Source organism: Pituophis catenifer, unplaced genomic scaffold (genome assembly GCF_029215685.1).
Source record: "Pituophis catenifer annectens isolate HBS135680 unplaced genomic scaffold, rPitCat1.0.hap2 SCAF_1, whole genome shotgun sequence".
NCBI classification, from domain to species: Eukaryota; Metazoa; Chordata; class Lepidosauria; order Squamata; family Colubridae; genus Pituophis; species Pituophis catenifer.
The window spans coordinates 84,978,476-84,993,493 of record NW_027256881.1 but is presented as its reverse complement, the minus strand read 5'-3'; the positions used below and the strand labels follow the sequence as shown (position 1 = coordinate 84,993,493).

Below are 15,018 nucleotides of genomic sequence, written 5' to 3'. Positions count from 1 at the left end.
TAGCCCCCCCACACCTTCCATTTTAACACAGGTGGAAAACACCCTGTGGAAAGCTGAAGCAAAGATGGCAAGACACAAGAAATGCAGATATGAAAATTGCCCAGCTGGACCCGGATGCTACGTTTGATATACAAGATGGCATTCATCAATTCAAAAAGCGAATCCTGCACCTGTTGGGAATAACGCTAGGAGGAGGATGAATTTATTTTATATTTCTTGGTATATAGGAGAGAGATTCAAGGAAAATTACTGGGCTTAGGTGGCAGAAGTTAAGTTTAAGATTTTACAGGAATCTGTAAAATTTCATATTAATGGGATCTATTTTGGTACCGCTCTTTAAGAAGCTGTCTTTAAAAGCAGCTTTGAAACTGGCTAAAGGCTCCATGTTTATTTATTTATTAAATTTCTATCCTCCCTTTATTATTTTACAAGTAAGGCAGCAAAAATACATAATACCGTGCATCATTACATGATGGGTGAACTGTGTCATAATTGTTTAATTGGTCAGCCAATGACATTTCACTTGGAATCCTGCAAGCAAGGGAACTAGACAACAGAAAGTCAGCTATTAGGTACATCTGTATCCCTGAAAAAAATAATATTAAAGAGAACCTGAAAGCACTGCGCTATGAAATGAGTTTGGATTCTGAAAACAAAGCATATGCCACAGGTATGAAGTACCCAACAACATAGCTATTTTGAATGTTGGGTAACTGTATATCACAGTGAAACAATTTGTCAGTGTTTTTATATAAAAGTATTTCAAACTGGTATCTGCATGATGTGTTTAGAAGTATCTGTAGCCTTTATTCAATTACTATCTTATGATAAATCCCATGCAGTGATGTAACTGTTAAAAAAAACCTTTCTATTGGTTTAAGTAGCCATTGTTGACATGTCTTTTTTTTTTCCTGGATGGTTTCTTAGGAGAAGAACAAGCCTAACTTTCCCTAACACTCTTGCTTTTGGATACCAAAGCAATAGAATAAGGATAAAGGAGAATTTTTGTAGCTCAAGTTGAAATGAGGGGTCCTTGGTGCTCTCTGAGCTTAGTTGTTTACTTGCAGAATTGAGAACAAATCCAACACCCCACTTGTACGGATAATACTAATACTGTCTGCAAGTAAACAATCAAGCTGAGAGGGCACCAGGACCCCTCAAATAATTTTAAGTTCAGCATAATGTAAAGATTGTAAAGAATTAAAATATAAGTGCACAATTAAGAATATTTAATTTACTCCTGTACTATGACGTATATTTGATCAGGACTATGATAATTAACCATACTTAATGGGAATCACAAGGACTGCGTAGCCATGATTCTCTAATATACAGTAAATGCACTGACATTAGTCAGGTTTGCAAATGATGCTAAGGAAGCTGATAATTTTTGAATAAGCCACAGTGCCAAAGCCAAAAGCCAAATAAACTCTTATGTTTTTGTATGCGCTGTCATTTTTTGATAATTTCAGATGGATTCCTAAACAGTTTTTAAATAGCCCCACAAATTATTTATTTTTGTAAACTGTTGTACCTTGAGGGTATTGAATTAAAATTTGGGATAAAAATATTTTAAATGACTGTTTCAGAATATTTATTTAGTGTAATTTAAAGAAATATCTACTCTACTTAGCATATAGACTCCTATTCCTAACATTCTATCTCAAGCAACATTTGTTAGGTTTCTTTAGAATCCTAAAAGCAATAAATATGTAAATGACTTGCTGCAATATTTTATTTTTTAAGGTATCTGTGTTCAAAGAAATCTGTACGTTGAAAGAAAATTCCTGAAATAGCCCCTGCAAGATGATGCCATTGATTTTGTCAGTTTTTATCTTAAGCTTCTGAGGATTTTCCTTAAAACTCTGCATCCTTTGCCTCAAAGTTACATTAAGAAATTTAATGGAGGCAGAAGGTTCAAGACATATTTCACTTTTAAAGCTATAGACATGTATAACCTAAGAAATATAAAATGGACTGTTCTTGCAATGCAATTCATAACAGTATTAAATCATTATATTCTGCCTGAATGGGCAATCCTGTGTGTACTGATTTAGAATTAAGTTTTATTGAGCCCTGGAACTTACTTTTAACTCAGCTGTAGGGTATACTATTCAGTTACTCCTTCATAGCAGATAAAATAAGTTCTGGATACTACGTATTAATCTATTTCCTTTAGACTTAGGAAGGATGCTTAAGACTATATTTACAGAGATGTTTGAAAACTGCTTATACTTTAGAGATAAATAGTAATTTTTCCTGTTCCACACAGAGGCTGGCGCACCAAATTTGTTTCTTTGCGACACCTGTGGAAGGCATTTTGCACAGGAAGCACTGGTAAAATAAGAGCATTTTGTACTGAATGTATTTAAGTGATAAAAGAAAAAGAAACTGTACCTGTTTTGAACACACTCACTCAATGAACATCTCAGAAACAAGGGAAATAAAAAGAGAAAGAAGTTTAGCAGGAAGATTTATGACAATTGTACTGATTTATGCAAGCAAAACAAAAGCCTTTGGAAAGCACAGACTTGTTCATCAAAGTGTATAATTCTGTACTAAATGAGAGTGTTGATATATCCCAACTCCGGAAATTCATGTTTATTGATTCAGAATCAGGATTCAAAATCTTATGATTCGTTTTACAACTGTAGTGATTCATATAACAATCATGGCAAAAAAAGTTCATAAAATCCAGCATGATTCACTTGATGACTGTCTTGCTTAGCCACAGAAATTCTGGTCCCAATTTTGGTCGTAAATCAAGAACTACCGGTAACTACATATTAAGGAAGGAAAAACCCAAAATACTTAAATTGAGGGAGGGTTCTAAGTCATGTATTATAAATCTTCCCAGCATCTGTATCACAATTCAGAGAAAATTAAACAGAACATTTGGAATTACTAACTGCACATGGCACCTATAATTAAGTGATAAACAAAGTGGGATATAAATCCGATACATACAGATTAAAAATAGCCACCGGCTCAGTTTTTCTCTGTGATACGCAATCCTTCCTAACTGTTAAACTGGACTCAAAACAGATTAGTCAATTAGCCTACCAAAAACAATGATTACATGCCATGAATTGGGGCATATAGAAGTAACCTGTAATTTTATGTGACATACAAGCACATAATTATTCCCAGTTAAGCATCAAGGTACTGTAATACACTAAAGGTTGAAATTATCATAATTCCCCCCCTGGGGGAGGGAAGAAAGAGTTTCAAGTACAATCAAAAATAATATATGATTGCGCCAGGGGTGGGTTCTACTTACCTTTACTACATCATGCCCGAGCATGCACTCTTCTGTGCATGTGCAGAAGCTTCTGTGCATGCGCAGATTGCTTCTGATGATGTCTGGGTCAGTGGGCGGAGCCTCCCACCGGTTTTACTACCAGGGGGCAACCCAGCACTGGACTGTGCTAGTTTCGGAATGTGACCATATGACTTTTTCTTTGCCTTAGGCAAGGCACAATCCGATATGCAAAAAAAATTTCAACAAGAAGCGCAAGCCATTCAATTCCTTGAAACAACGACTACAGGGAACTGACATCCCAACAGTGAAAAAGAAGCCACCCGTGAAGGTAGACCTGTTAACACCATTCCCATGTTTTCATCAATATGTTTTAAGTCTTGCCATTGGGATGATTTGGAGCTGGAGAAGGGGGTGTCTGGATTCTTTATGTAGGTTGGGGCTGTCCTAATATAGAGGTTTGTAAGATCCCATAACATTTATTACTTGATCACCAATATTTAGCTAATGCCTGGAATTCCAACCTTTTGTTATCTGATATAAAATGGAGTGAACATTATTTGTCTTCTGCTGCCCTGCCAACATTCATTTGAAATAAATGCTGTTAACAGGAATAGCATTAGGGGCTCATCATGGGTGGGTTCTACTTACCTTTACTACCAGTTCGCAATGGGGCTGCGTGCGCTTCTGCACATGCGCAGAAGCTTCCTGTCGGGGTCAGTGGGCGGAGCCTCCAGCCAGTTTTACTACCGGTTCTTGCGAACCAGTCCAAACCGGGGGCAACCGACCACTGGGGCTCATCCCTTATTAGCAAAGAGGTGACATTTCTATTTCCAGGCCTAGAAATGTAAACTTTAAGGATGCACCATTTTTGCCTCATTCATGTAGCTGCTCTCAGGATTCAACCATGTTCTTCCACCTGGATGAATGAATTTAGCTTCTTACCTTATCCATATTTTCAGCCACGGCGAATAAATGGCTCTGGGTCAGTTATTCTGCCTCAGCCCAGTATATCTCTCAGGCTTGTGGAAGGGAAAAAAATGGAGTATTAGGTACGTTGATTTATGTTCCTGTAGAAAAGATGTGATGTAATGGACTACTCTCCTTCCCTTCCATTTGTCCTACTCTCTCAGACTTCCCATGCAATTTCCTTTTCCAAACCATCATTCCCAACCAATGACTATTGGATCTCCTACAACAGAGCAAACCTGGGAAATTCTGTTTGTCCTAAACAGATAATAATAATAATATACGTATTTTGTACCATCAAGCCAGTATTGACTCCTGGAGACTGATTGGACTAGTCCCTGCAGTTTTCTTGGCGACATTTTCAGAAGTGGTTTGCTATTGCCTGCTGCCTAGGGCTGAGAGAGTGTGACTGCCCCAGGGTCACCCAGTGGTTTTGTGCTTAAGGCAAGACTAAAACTCATAGTATCCCCATTTCCAGCCAAATGGGTTAAACCTTAACCACTACTCAAGCTGCCTCTTATAATACCCATTGGAATTCTTTTATTATTCATAATCTGTACAAAATCTCTTAAAATTGTTTTTCAAAACAACACCTGTAATTAATATATGCTCTGATTGACGAAAGGGAAATCTAATTCCTTTGCAGAATGGACGGGAGAAAAAATCGAATTGGAGACAACAGCATGAAGATTTTATTTCGGCCATCAGAGCAGCTAAACTTGCAACTCGTGCCATGAAAGAAGGCCGTCCTCTTCCACCACCACCACCTCCGTCCATTAACCCAGGTGATTTACTTGTACTGCAACTACACCTTGGCTTAAAAATAGAAAAGTTGGTTGGAAGAACCAAAGCAGATCCCTGGCTCATGGTTGTAGAGAGTAATAGTCTCTAAAGGTTTCTCAGCCTAATTTTTTCCTACTATAGGATGGCTGGAGATGGTGATTCTTTCAGTGAATAAATAGCGGCCCTCATATTTTCAAATAGTGTTTCTATCCTAATCTCAAAACTTGAAAGAGTTGAAAAAATAATTTGGAATGTTTTTCAATAAAACATTCTGGAATATATTAAGTAACCAGCTGTCAGCCTTTGAGGCAGGGCAGGAAGCTTTGGCTTTATTGATATAGTTATAATAATTAAAATCTTGAAAGCTGGAGTGTCTTTGCCCTTCCCCCCCTCTCACACTCCAATGAATTAGAATTCAGTCTGTCTGAATTTCTTTGTCATACTTTCTGTTTCTTGGATTTAATGTTAGTCTTTGTTTTGGTAACCATTTCTCCTTTTCGCCAAGGTCATCTCTGTGGCTCTTTACGCTAAATATTCTTCCACTTAGTTACTGTTTCCCAGCAAAGTAATTTAAAAAAGAAGAAAAGGTTATAAATACTCAAGAGAATATGACTAAAATGACCAAATATATTTGTATATGCAATCCATTCTTCTCTGAAAGTAGATAACTTTCTGAGTCAAAAGCTGGTATAATTCTGACAATTACTAAACATTTATTAACTTTTCCCTCTTCTTGCCTAGGGCTTGAAGAGCAACAGCTTTCTATAGCATTCTCTTAACAGTAGAACTATGGAAATATCATTCATTCATTCATTTGCTCCATTTCTATAAAGTTGCCATTTATATACCCATCCTCCAAGTATCATTTGAGATAGTCATGCTGCTTTATTGTATTCAGATTATATTCAGTGTCCTTACTGTATGAGAAGGTTTAATCAGACTGCTGGAGAAAGGCACATCAACTTTTGCAAAGAACAAGCTGCCAGACGATCCTTTGCCCCAGGCCAGAAGGGAGGCAAACCAGCTTCAGTAAGTAACTGGACTCTATTCAAGCTCTTTGCTTCTACCATTTTTCTCTCATCCTTTTTTGAAGGATCATCAGTCTTGGGCTGCGATTGTCAGTTCCTCCCTTTTATGGAGGAAGATGGATAATCTGGGAAAGAAATAGAGAGAAATGTCGGAATTCTTCCAATTGACATTGACAGAAAATGGTGGAGGGTCTCCTGCCTGGGCAGGGGGTGTGGGTTGGACTAGATGTCCTACAAGGTCCTTTTCGACTCTATTAATCTGACTAATTTTGACCAAAATCCTGTCATTATTGTGGCTTTTTCACTTCAGGTTCAGGAAATAACAAGTAATCCTTTGGAATAAGGAACAGATGTAAACTACACTTTTTCTTTTCCAGTAATGATTCTTCACTTTTCCTTTAAATTGTTTTAGAATTGTTTTTCATTTATTACATAAACGCTTTCTTTGGGGTAGAATATTAAATTAGAATTCCTAATGGTCACCTTTTCCAAAACTTAGAAAAAGATGGTGGATCAATTATGTGAATAAAATATTCAGAAGCCATAATTTTTTTTAAAAAGCTAACCATACTCAAATGTATTCAAAGTGAATGTTTTGGGGAGAAGACAACAGTTATTCCACTGGCCAGAGGAGGATTAGGTGGTTTACATGCTGAGCTCAAAACAAAAAAATTATAAGGAAAATCTTAGAAGAAATTTGGGTTCTGTCATTTGGAACCTCACTTTCTAGTGAGACTTTTAAACTTTTCTGAAGGTTGTAAGTGAAAAAAATTGGCTTTGCTTGGCAACAAACAAGTATTATGTTTTCATTAATATACTATAAACTGTGGTTTATTAATGAGCCATTGAGGCACAGTGGTTGGAACGCAATATTACAGGCTGACTCCACCCACTGCCAGGAGTTTGATCCTGACCAGCTCAAGGTTGACTCAGCCTTCCATTCTTCCAAGGTTCATAAAATGAGGACCCAGATTGTTTGGGGCAATATGGTGACTCCATTAACTGCTTAGAATGCAGTTAACGCTATTGCTATTCTGTCCAGTAGCATGGTTATGAGTAGAGCTGGAATAAAAAAATTGAGAATACAAGAGATTTTAAAGCTCTATTTGGAAGCAAGAGTTTGATGGTTTTCTGCAAATATTGCCATGTTTATCAAGACTCACAGAATTGTCCTTTATAACCTTTAGCCTATTTATCATTCATATAATTAACTGAAAATCGCACTAGATTGTAATACTCTATTTTACTACTTAGCAAGCAAGGAGTAGAACTAGTAGTTTCTCCTGAAATATTCTAGGTTTTGGTTGGGTTGGGATGCAAAAGTTTTAAAAACTTGCAGTCTATTTGCGCAACAATTATAAAGAATTTTCAATCGATTTTTGTTATGACAAAGTCAGTTAACTGAGAATCAGAGTTATGCGGTAGACAGTAATGAATTAGGAAAATTATTTAGATAGGAATTTCCCTTCCAAGTGAAGTTTACTGGGACTATCTAAAAATTGCTCAATCAATATCAATGTCTGATCTTCTTTTATTCTCACTCCTTTGAAGATATTTTTAAATATAAAAATGATTATATTACACTCTGAGCCTCTGTGGTGATGCTGTTTAGTTATGTACGCTCTGTTTTCTAGGGGAAACAAGGAGTCTCCAAAAAAGAACCAACTTTAACAAATGCTGTGGGGACACTACTTCAGAATAGATTACAAGGGGCAAATACTGGCCAATCTGTAACAGGTAGGAGGCAACGTATCTGAAATAATTTTTAGAAATACTGAATGCTTAAAGCCATCCCATCAGAACTACAACACCTACTGGTATATTTTACCAGTAATGCCATCTTCGCAGATACTATATATCAGAAGTGTCCAACCTTGGCAATTTTAAGACCTGTGGACTTTAACCTGTGGAATTCTGGGAGTTGAAGTCCACATGATTTAAAGTTGTCAAGATTGAAACCTTCTGCTGTATATGTAGAATTTTATGTCGAATACAGAATTTATCGAAAATCCTTTTTAAAAAATCTTCTCTAGTTATAGAAATCCTATAATATAAAATCAAGTTTAGCTAATAATACACCAACTGCAGTAATTTATAATTATGTGATATTAATTTGACATATAATGGAACAATACATAATCTAGTCTAATGTATAGTTTTCAGGTTTTTTGCTGTTCTATACTATTATTTTAAAAACAAGATTGATTGTATAATTTTTATTCACGTAAGGTGCTTAAAAGAAAGAATAATTAATTTTAGGACAATCTAGCAAAAGCCATGTACAGTAATATAAATTGGAGGTAACTGTTCTCATTGTTTGCTTTCCCAGTTATACTGACATTCATATTAGCATATTTATTTATTTATTTATTTATTTATTTATTTATTTATTTATTTATTTATTTATTTATTTATTTATATAGCATTTGGGTGAGTTAAAATTGATGCTTAAGATCTCTGACTTAACTTTAAAGTGAAATCATACAAACAGCACAAATCATACCTCTATTTGAGTAACGTTCCAAAAGAGGATTTAGGATGAACAACTACTGAGCTAGTTAAATTTCACAGCATTTAATGTAAAATGGGTGAATTAATACTTCAGGTCTGTAATTTGAATCAACAGTGCTTTAAATTGCTTGAATTTGCTGATCATTCTCAGGATATATTTTTCAGAGCTCTTTACAGATATATTGTTGTTTTAAAGGACATGGTATTGAAATTTCAGCTGGAGCAGTACAGAAAAAAATATCCCCTATTTCTTCTGGAACAGAAACTGGGTAAGATATGTTGTGTAGATTAACAGGCTATAATTTAATCCAGCATATTGATCTGAGGATTTGGGCCCATGTGATTCTGCCATGGTCATAACATATTAGGGCATTTCCTAGATAAGTGGAGTACAGGTAATCCTTGATTTAGAACCATTAATTTAGTGACTACTCAGTTACGTGGCACTGAAAAAAATGATTTACAACTGGTCCTTACACTTACAACCATCATAGCATCTCCAGTCATGTAATCGAAATTCAGGCACTTGGCAACCAATATGTATTTATGATAGTTGCAGCATCCTTGGGTCACTTGTGACTTTTCCAGCAAAATCAATGGAGGAGCTCAGATTCGCTTAACCACTGCATGATTCACTTAACAACTGTTGTGATTCATTTAACAAACATGGCAAAAAAAGGTCATAAAAGGCCTTGACTCACTTAACAATTGCCTTGTTTAGGAATGAAAATTCTGGTACAATTGTGTCATACATTGAGGACAGTATATTTTGCTTATCGGAGACAGTTACGTTAATAGATAAAATACCAGGATTATAAATGGGAAACATAGCTTTAAATCACCCAGGAATCATGAAATTCAACTCTTCAGGTTATTTACCCTTCCAGAAAAGACTAGGCTGTTGTTATTTCACTCATAAATAGCAATAATTTTGTTGCATAGAAATAAGCTATGAAATGGAAAACTGTAGCATTTACTATATGCTTCATATCTATGACATACTAGTTATTTCTTAAATTTTTACTTCATTTTCATGTTTTTGTTTACATAAATAAACATACCATTTGCATGACTTGTTCTTATATACATTTTACTCGAAATACCAAGCCACAGACCAGTTTCATTAACCATACTGTAACTACCGTACTGAGTTTTATCAAAGGCTTGTTATAAAATATTGTAAAATTGTTCCAAAATTTTGATACTTCGTGTGAATTTTTAAGCCTCCCTGGTGAGTTTATTTATACTCAACCTTTTAAAAAATATATAAATAACCCAAGGTGGCAAACATGCCTGATACTTCTTCCACACAATAATAACCCTGTGAGGAGTGTTGGGCTGAGAACGACTGGCTTGTTCTCTCAGCCAGTTTTCATGCTCAAGGCAGGATTAGGACAGTCTCCTGGTTTGTAGGCCAGCATTTTCACCACTATATCAAACTGGAACTATCAATAGCACATTATTTCCCATTTTTTTCCACTCTTCATCCTGTACATACTTAACTAATTTATTTCCCTCAGCCTCTTAATTTTTGTTTATATTCTCTTTTCTCCTGTGCTACTTGTTCTTCTATCTTCCAAAGATGCAATGTAATACTAGAACAAATATGTCCAGTAACAAACTGTGAAACCATACTAAGGATCCATGAAATCATACTGCAGTTTCTCAAATTGGCCAGTGCATCAAGCTGTTGTGTTATCATCTGCTTTATTTCAGACTACCTAAATTAATGCTTGCCTGCTCTTAGGGCTCCAACTCAGGGAAGAAGATGAGGAGAACATGCCCACCAAACTTCTGAATAGCAGCCTTTACTTTTTACAGCACCTGAATTAGAAGAGCTCAGCAAACCAGTTTACATACATTCAGCCTCCCATCTCTCTTAAAACTTGTATGATGGATTGAAGTGTGATAATAAAACTAGCATGGCCATATTCCAGTTTTTACAGGTGATAATCTTATGTAAGTAAGAATGTTTCCAGCTTTATGGCCTATGTTTTCTATTTTTTTTTCCTTTGGTCAACTCCTATGCTGCCTTAATCAAAGTGACTCTAGAGACTTTACACAATAGGACTAAAATGTCCAGAAATAACAACTGAAAATGAAACAGTATCACCAAATACTATACATAGGATTTACTGGGAAGCATACCACAAATATATTTTCATCATATTACAGACCAGTCTATTCTCCTGCAGGTATGACAAGAGCCAGGTTTTTATGGAAGTCTCTAAGTGTCGGGCCACAAATAACTCAGTGGACATGTTGATCCACAGGACAGGACAGTTACCAAGAAATGTCTTCTAGGTATCACAATGTCTGTGTTTTATAGCTGGAAACAAGTGTTTCCAATTCTTTCAGATCTTACTTATGCAATAACCATAGGAGAAAAACATCCCTGTAGCTAACTAGGAACTGAGCTGTTAAAGAGCTTTATAAGTAACTAACATAAAGAGCTAACATCCATGAATTGCAACCAGAAGCCCTTTGGCAAGTCAGTACCTTTAACAGAGCAGCAGTTTTGTGCATCCACTCAGCATTTTGGCTGCTGGCTTTGGAGCAACCTTCAAGAGTAGACCCACGTAGAACATTTTGATGTGCTGCCTTTGAATCAGTCTTAATTTCTGGTGACTGCTGAGACTGGTTCCTGCAATTTCTTTTGCAACATTTTTCCAAAGTGATTTGCCATTGCTTTCTTCCAAGGTCTGGGATTGACTGGCCAAAGTCACCCTGCTACCGTTTAAGCTTAAGACTAGAACTCTCAGTCCCCTAGTTTCTGCAGTAGCATGTTGCTTTAACAACTAAACTGGCTCTTGTGAAGAATATTACAATAGTGCAAATGAAAAGTGATTAAGGGATTAATGACTGTGTGAATGGCATGCTCATCAGGAAAGAACATAATTCGCACACCAAATAGATCTGTTCAAAAGCCCTCCTGACCACAGCTACCTACTTTCTCATTGACCAGGAGCCCCCTGAAATTTTGTACTGGTTTTACCTGGGCAGCACCACCAAGTTAGGTATCATAAAATACGTTACGCAGAACAGTTTTACATTAGTCTACTGATCATTACACTGGTTAACAAATGTAAACATTTGGCTTTATCATTAAAACTAATTTAAAGTAGGATGACCACCCGTAGGGATCTTTGTACAGAAGCCATCTTACAAATGGCCAATTACACATTATTATTTTTTTTTACCAGAGATCACTCAAGGGCTGAGATACAAATCGAGATGATTTTGGAGATGCATTAATACCACCCCATCTGTCAGGAGCTGGTTAGCTTGCTATTTCAATTGATTACCCACACATTTGGTTTTTTTTTTTTTTAAAAAGCATAATCTTTTATTAAACCGAATTGTGAAAATGCCTCCCAAACACTCCAAAATGGGGAATGATTGGGAAAAAAAAAGATGCCTTTGCAAGTCTTCAAAGCAAGCCACCCCTGTGCCCCGTCTGCGTGAAACCATCGGGCCCCGCTCTGCTCCGTCTCCGTCCCAAGTCCCCACAGGCTACAGAGGGCAAAAGTTCAGAAAATGCCCTCCCCGCCATGTAAGGGTCTACGAAACTCGTCGGGATCAATTTAACCGCGCAAGTCCACAAGCAGTCACGGGCGGGGGGAAAGAGGAGGTGCAGAATCCAATGGTTCCCCGGGGGGGGGGGAGGGAGGGCAAGGATTCCGCAGGGTCGGCAAGGCTGAGCTCCCTCATCCATCCTTCTTTCCTTCCTTCCTCGTTCGGGGTGGGCTGCACGGCTGCAAAGCTTAAGACTCGTCGGGCTTGTCGGCGGGCGGCCCGCAGGGTTGCAGCATCTTCTCCATGAGGTTGAAGCGGACGCGGGCTTTGCTTTCGTCCTCGGCGATGGCGAAGTAGTTGAGCAGGTCGAAATGGCCCATGTAGGAGCAATAGGAGTCCCGGTGCTGGTTGACGAGCCACTCCCACTTGGTGGTGTCGGCGTGGCCGGTCCCGATGTACTTGGACTGCAGATGCTCCAACTGGCTGTGAATCGTGTAACGGTCCGTCATGATGCGCGAGGGAGGTTAGGACGCCACCTCGGAACAGGCCCCGGTGCGCGCCAACGGTCCTCAGAAAATGGAACCTGAAGGAAAAAAGGCGGCCGGGCGATGTCACTTCCGCTTCCGGCTTTACCGGTCGCCTTGCGGCCAATGTTCCTCTCTAGCCATCCTTCGATGGTTACGATCATAATTTTCGCGAGGTGGGAAGGGGCGGGCTTTAGAGCCTAAGAAGCCCAGTCAACGGTTGTCCCCGCCTTCTTTTTAAACGAATGGAAGGGCCGGTTTCCTTTTTAATTTTAAAACGTCAATAAAAAAAAAAGACAGTCGAAGTGCATCTTGGGGGTTGGAGTCTTTGGAGAGGAATTCTCATGTGACGTTGAAGGAGAAGACGAATAAAATAACAGAGTTGAAAGGGACCTTGTAGGTCATCTAGTCCAACCCCCTGCTGAAGCAGGAGACCCGCCTAGAGCATCTACTGTAGTAATTCTCGGCAGCGCTACGAAATGCTCTAGCTTTGCCACCCTCTGGGATTTTTAAAAATGACTTTCTAGTTTGCGGGAAAGGAATTTCGGGATAGTCTCCTAGGCAGAAATTAAATAGGTGGAATTTTGCTTAGTGTTCCAGATAACTTCCCTTGTGGGAAGTTAAAAACTCTTAGTATTATCTCTAGATTAAGTTGGATGGCTGCTTTAAAGCAATCCCTCAAAGAGAATTACTGTCTCTTTATTCTTACTATTGAATGTGTTTATCTATTAGCTAATTCCAAATTATTCTTGTGCGAGCCAGGTCTTCATTTCTCAGACGAGCCAAGTGTTTTTACCAGCGTTTGTATGAAAGATTTGAAGCAGCAATTTAAGAAATAATCTCTGAGCATGTGCCAAATGTTTACTCTTACGTTTGTTTACTACCGTTTGTAGGAGATCCTTCCTATCCTTTTGTTTTGATACGGGAGCCGACCCATGAAAGCAAAACTTTACAAAACTTTCATCAGAGCAAATGATGGGGACAGATAGCTATTCTGATTTCCTTCATACATTTAACAACTATATTTTTAAAAAGTGTTGAAACTACTATATTTTAAAAAAGTTTTGAAATGTTGCTTGGATTACAAGCATGTCTGTCTCTGTAGTTAAAAAGAATAGCCGCTGGATGTCATAATTTCCTACTTTGCACAGAAATTACAGTAATACATGTGTGCATGGTTTCTGTGCCTTGAGAATCAGAAAAGATCTATCAGAACCGTGTTGTATAGTTTCTGCAGTACAAGTGGGTCCCTTCGAGCTAATTTTATAGTATATTTTGGATGATTTTTATAGTTTTTTTACTGTTTTAAAATGTTTTTATTGTTTTAATTCTAGTATATATGTTTGAATATATACTCAAAATCATTGATTGAGATGGGAGCCTATAAAAATTTAAATAAATAAATAAATGTGTGTTCTTGGATGGTAGAATGCTGAGTTGCAATATCTTTTTTCCACTCTGGTAAACAAACTTGTGCACACATACACCTTTTTAAAAATATCTTGTTCTTACTCAAAATATTTTACCAAAGCAGTTTCAATATTAATACATTCTTCAATGCAATATTTTCAATGCTACCTCATAATGGAAGATGGTGAGAAAAGATTCTTCAATCTGCCACACCTATTTACAATCTCAATGAACGATTTAGTAATTAGACCCTAGAAGCTCTAAAAACTTCATGAATTATTTCTGTTTAATCAAGGACAATTTAACTTGAGAAATAATTCTAATTGTTTGAGTTCATATAACATTCATTTCAAAATTCAAAGCTTGGCCAGATGACAGGAAATGTACTCCTGTTTTGTTATATTCCTTTTCTTCATTGAATAACTGTATTTTGACCAGGGTAAAAAAATACTTGTTTTCTTAGGCCTGTAAAACAGGTACTGCAAGAATTCTTATTATATATAGGTTCTTTCTGGAGTATGGGAAAAATACTGGTTATTGTGGGCCAAATGGCAATTGTCTTTTGGACTGGAGCACTACGGTATTTCATTGAGAATCAGGTGTAAAAGTCTCTAATTCTTGTACTAGCTTTGTACTAGTTTCATTTTTTAAAAAAGAATAACATGATAGCCGGTGAGAAAGAGAAGACGTGATAAAAAAATATAAATGCATATTGGACTGCAAATGTTTGGTGATCATATTTATGATAATACAATCATGTAACATTGTCTGGTTTAGACAGGAAATGTCAAGGATCTATTTGTATGACCAACTCATTTGTATACAATCTGACCACAGTATGTTTATATTCTAGATCTTCTGTACAAATCAAAGTATTTTGTTAAAAAAACTCAAAAGCTGTATTGATCATCCAGGGAAAATGAAAATTTGGAGGGAACACTATCACTACCGGTAATACGAAACTAAACTATTCTAGTACTGGTTTCTTTATTAATTTTATTTGGTGCAGATCCATGTG

At 37.1% G+C, this 15,018-nt stretch overlaps 2 protein-coding genes across 2 annotated transcripts; one reads left to right on the top strand and one right to left on the bottom strand.

Moving 5' to 3' along the window:
- The first annotated feature begins 321 nt into the window (after positions 1–321).
- On the top strand, positions 322–10,361 carry ZC2HC1B (zinc finger C2HC-type containing 1B). Its single transcript, XM_070952088.1, has 8 exons — positions 322–670; positions 2,273–2,337; positions 3,471–3,590; positions 4,875–5,013; positions 5,910–6,040; positions 7,674–7,776; positions 8,747–8,819; positions 10,267–10,361. The coding sequence occupies exons 1-8, from the start codon at positions 634–636 to the stop codon at positions 10,295–10,297; spliced, it is 699 nt and encodes a 232-aa protein (XP_070808189.1). The 5' UTR covers positions 322–633; the 3' UTR covers positions 10,298–10,361.
- Positions 10,362–10,984: 623 nt separating this feature from the next.
- On the bottom strand, positions 10,985–12,671 carry SF3B5 (splicing factor 3b subunit 5). The gene has a single exon (XM_070952078.1). It carries the CDS (start codon positions 12,573–12,575, stop codon positions 12,315–12,317), a length of 261 nt encoding a protein of 86 aa, XP_070808179.1. The 5' UTR covers positions 12,576–12,671; the 3' UTR covers positions 10,985–12,314.
- Positions 12,672–15,018: the final 2,347 nt, after the last annotated feature.

Coding starts and splice junctions, on each gene's coding strand:
- ZC2HC1B (XM_070952088.1), top strand. CDS start 634: ATGAGTTTGGATTCTGAAAACAAAGCATATGCCACAG. Junction 2,338..3,470: donor ATTTTGCACAGGAAGCACTG/GTAAAATAAGAG, acceptor TCTTTGCCTTAG/GCAAGGCACAATCCGATATG. Junction 8,820..10,266: donor TCTTCTGGAACAGAAACTGG/GTAAGATATGTT, acceptor GCTTTATTTCAG/ACTACCTAAATTAATGCTTG.
- SF3B5 (XM_070952078.1), bottom strand. CDS start 12,575: ATGACGGACCGTTACACGATTCACAGCCAGTTGGAGCATCTGCAGTCC.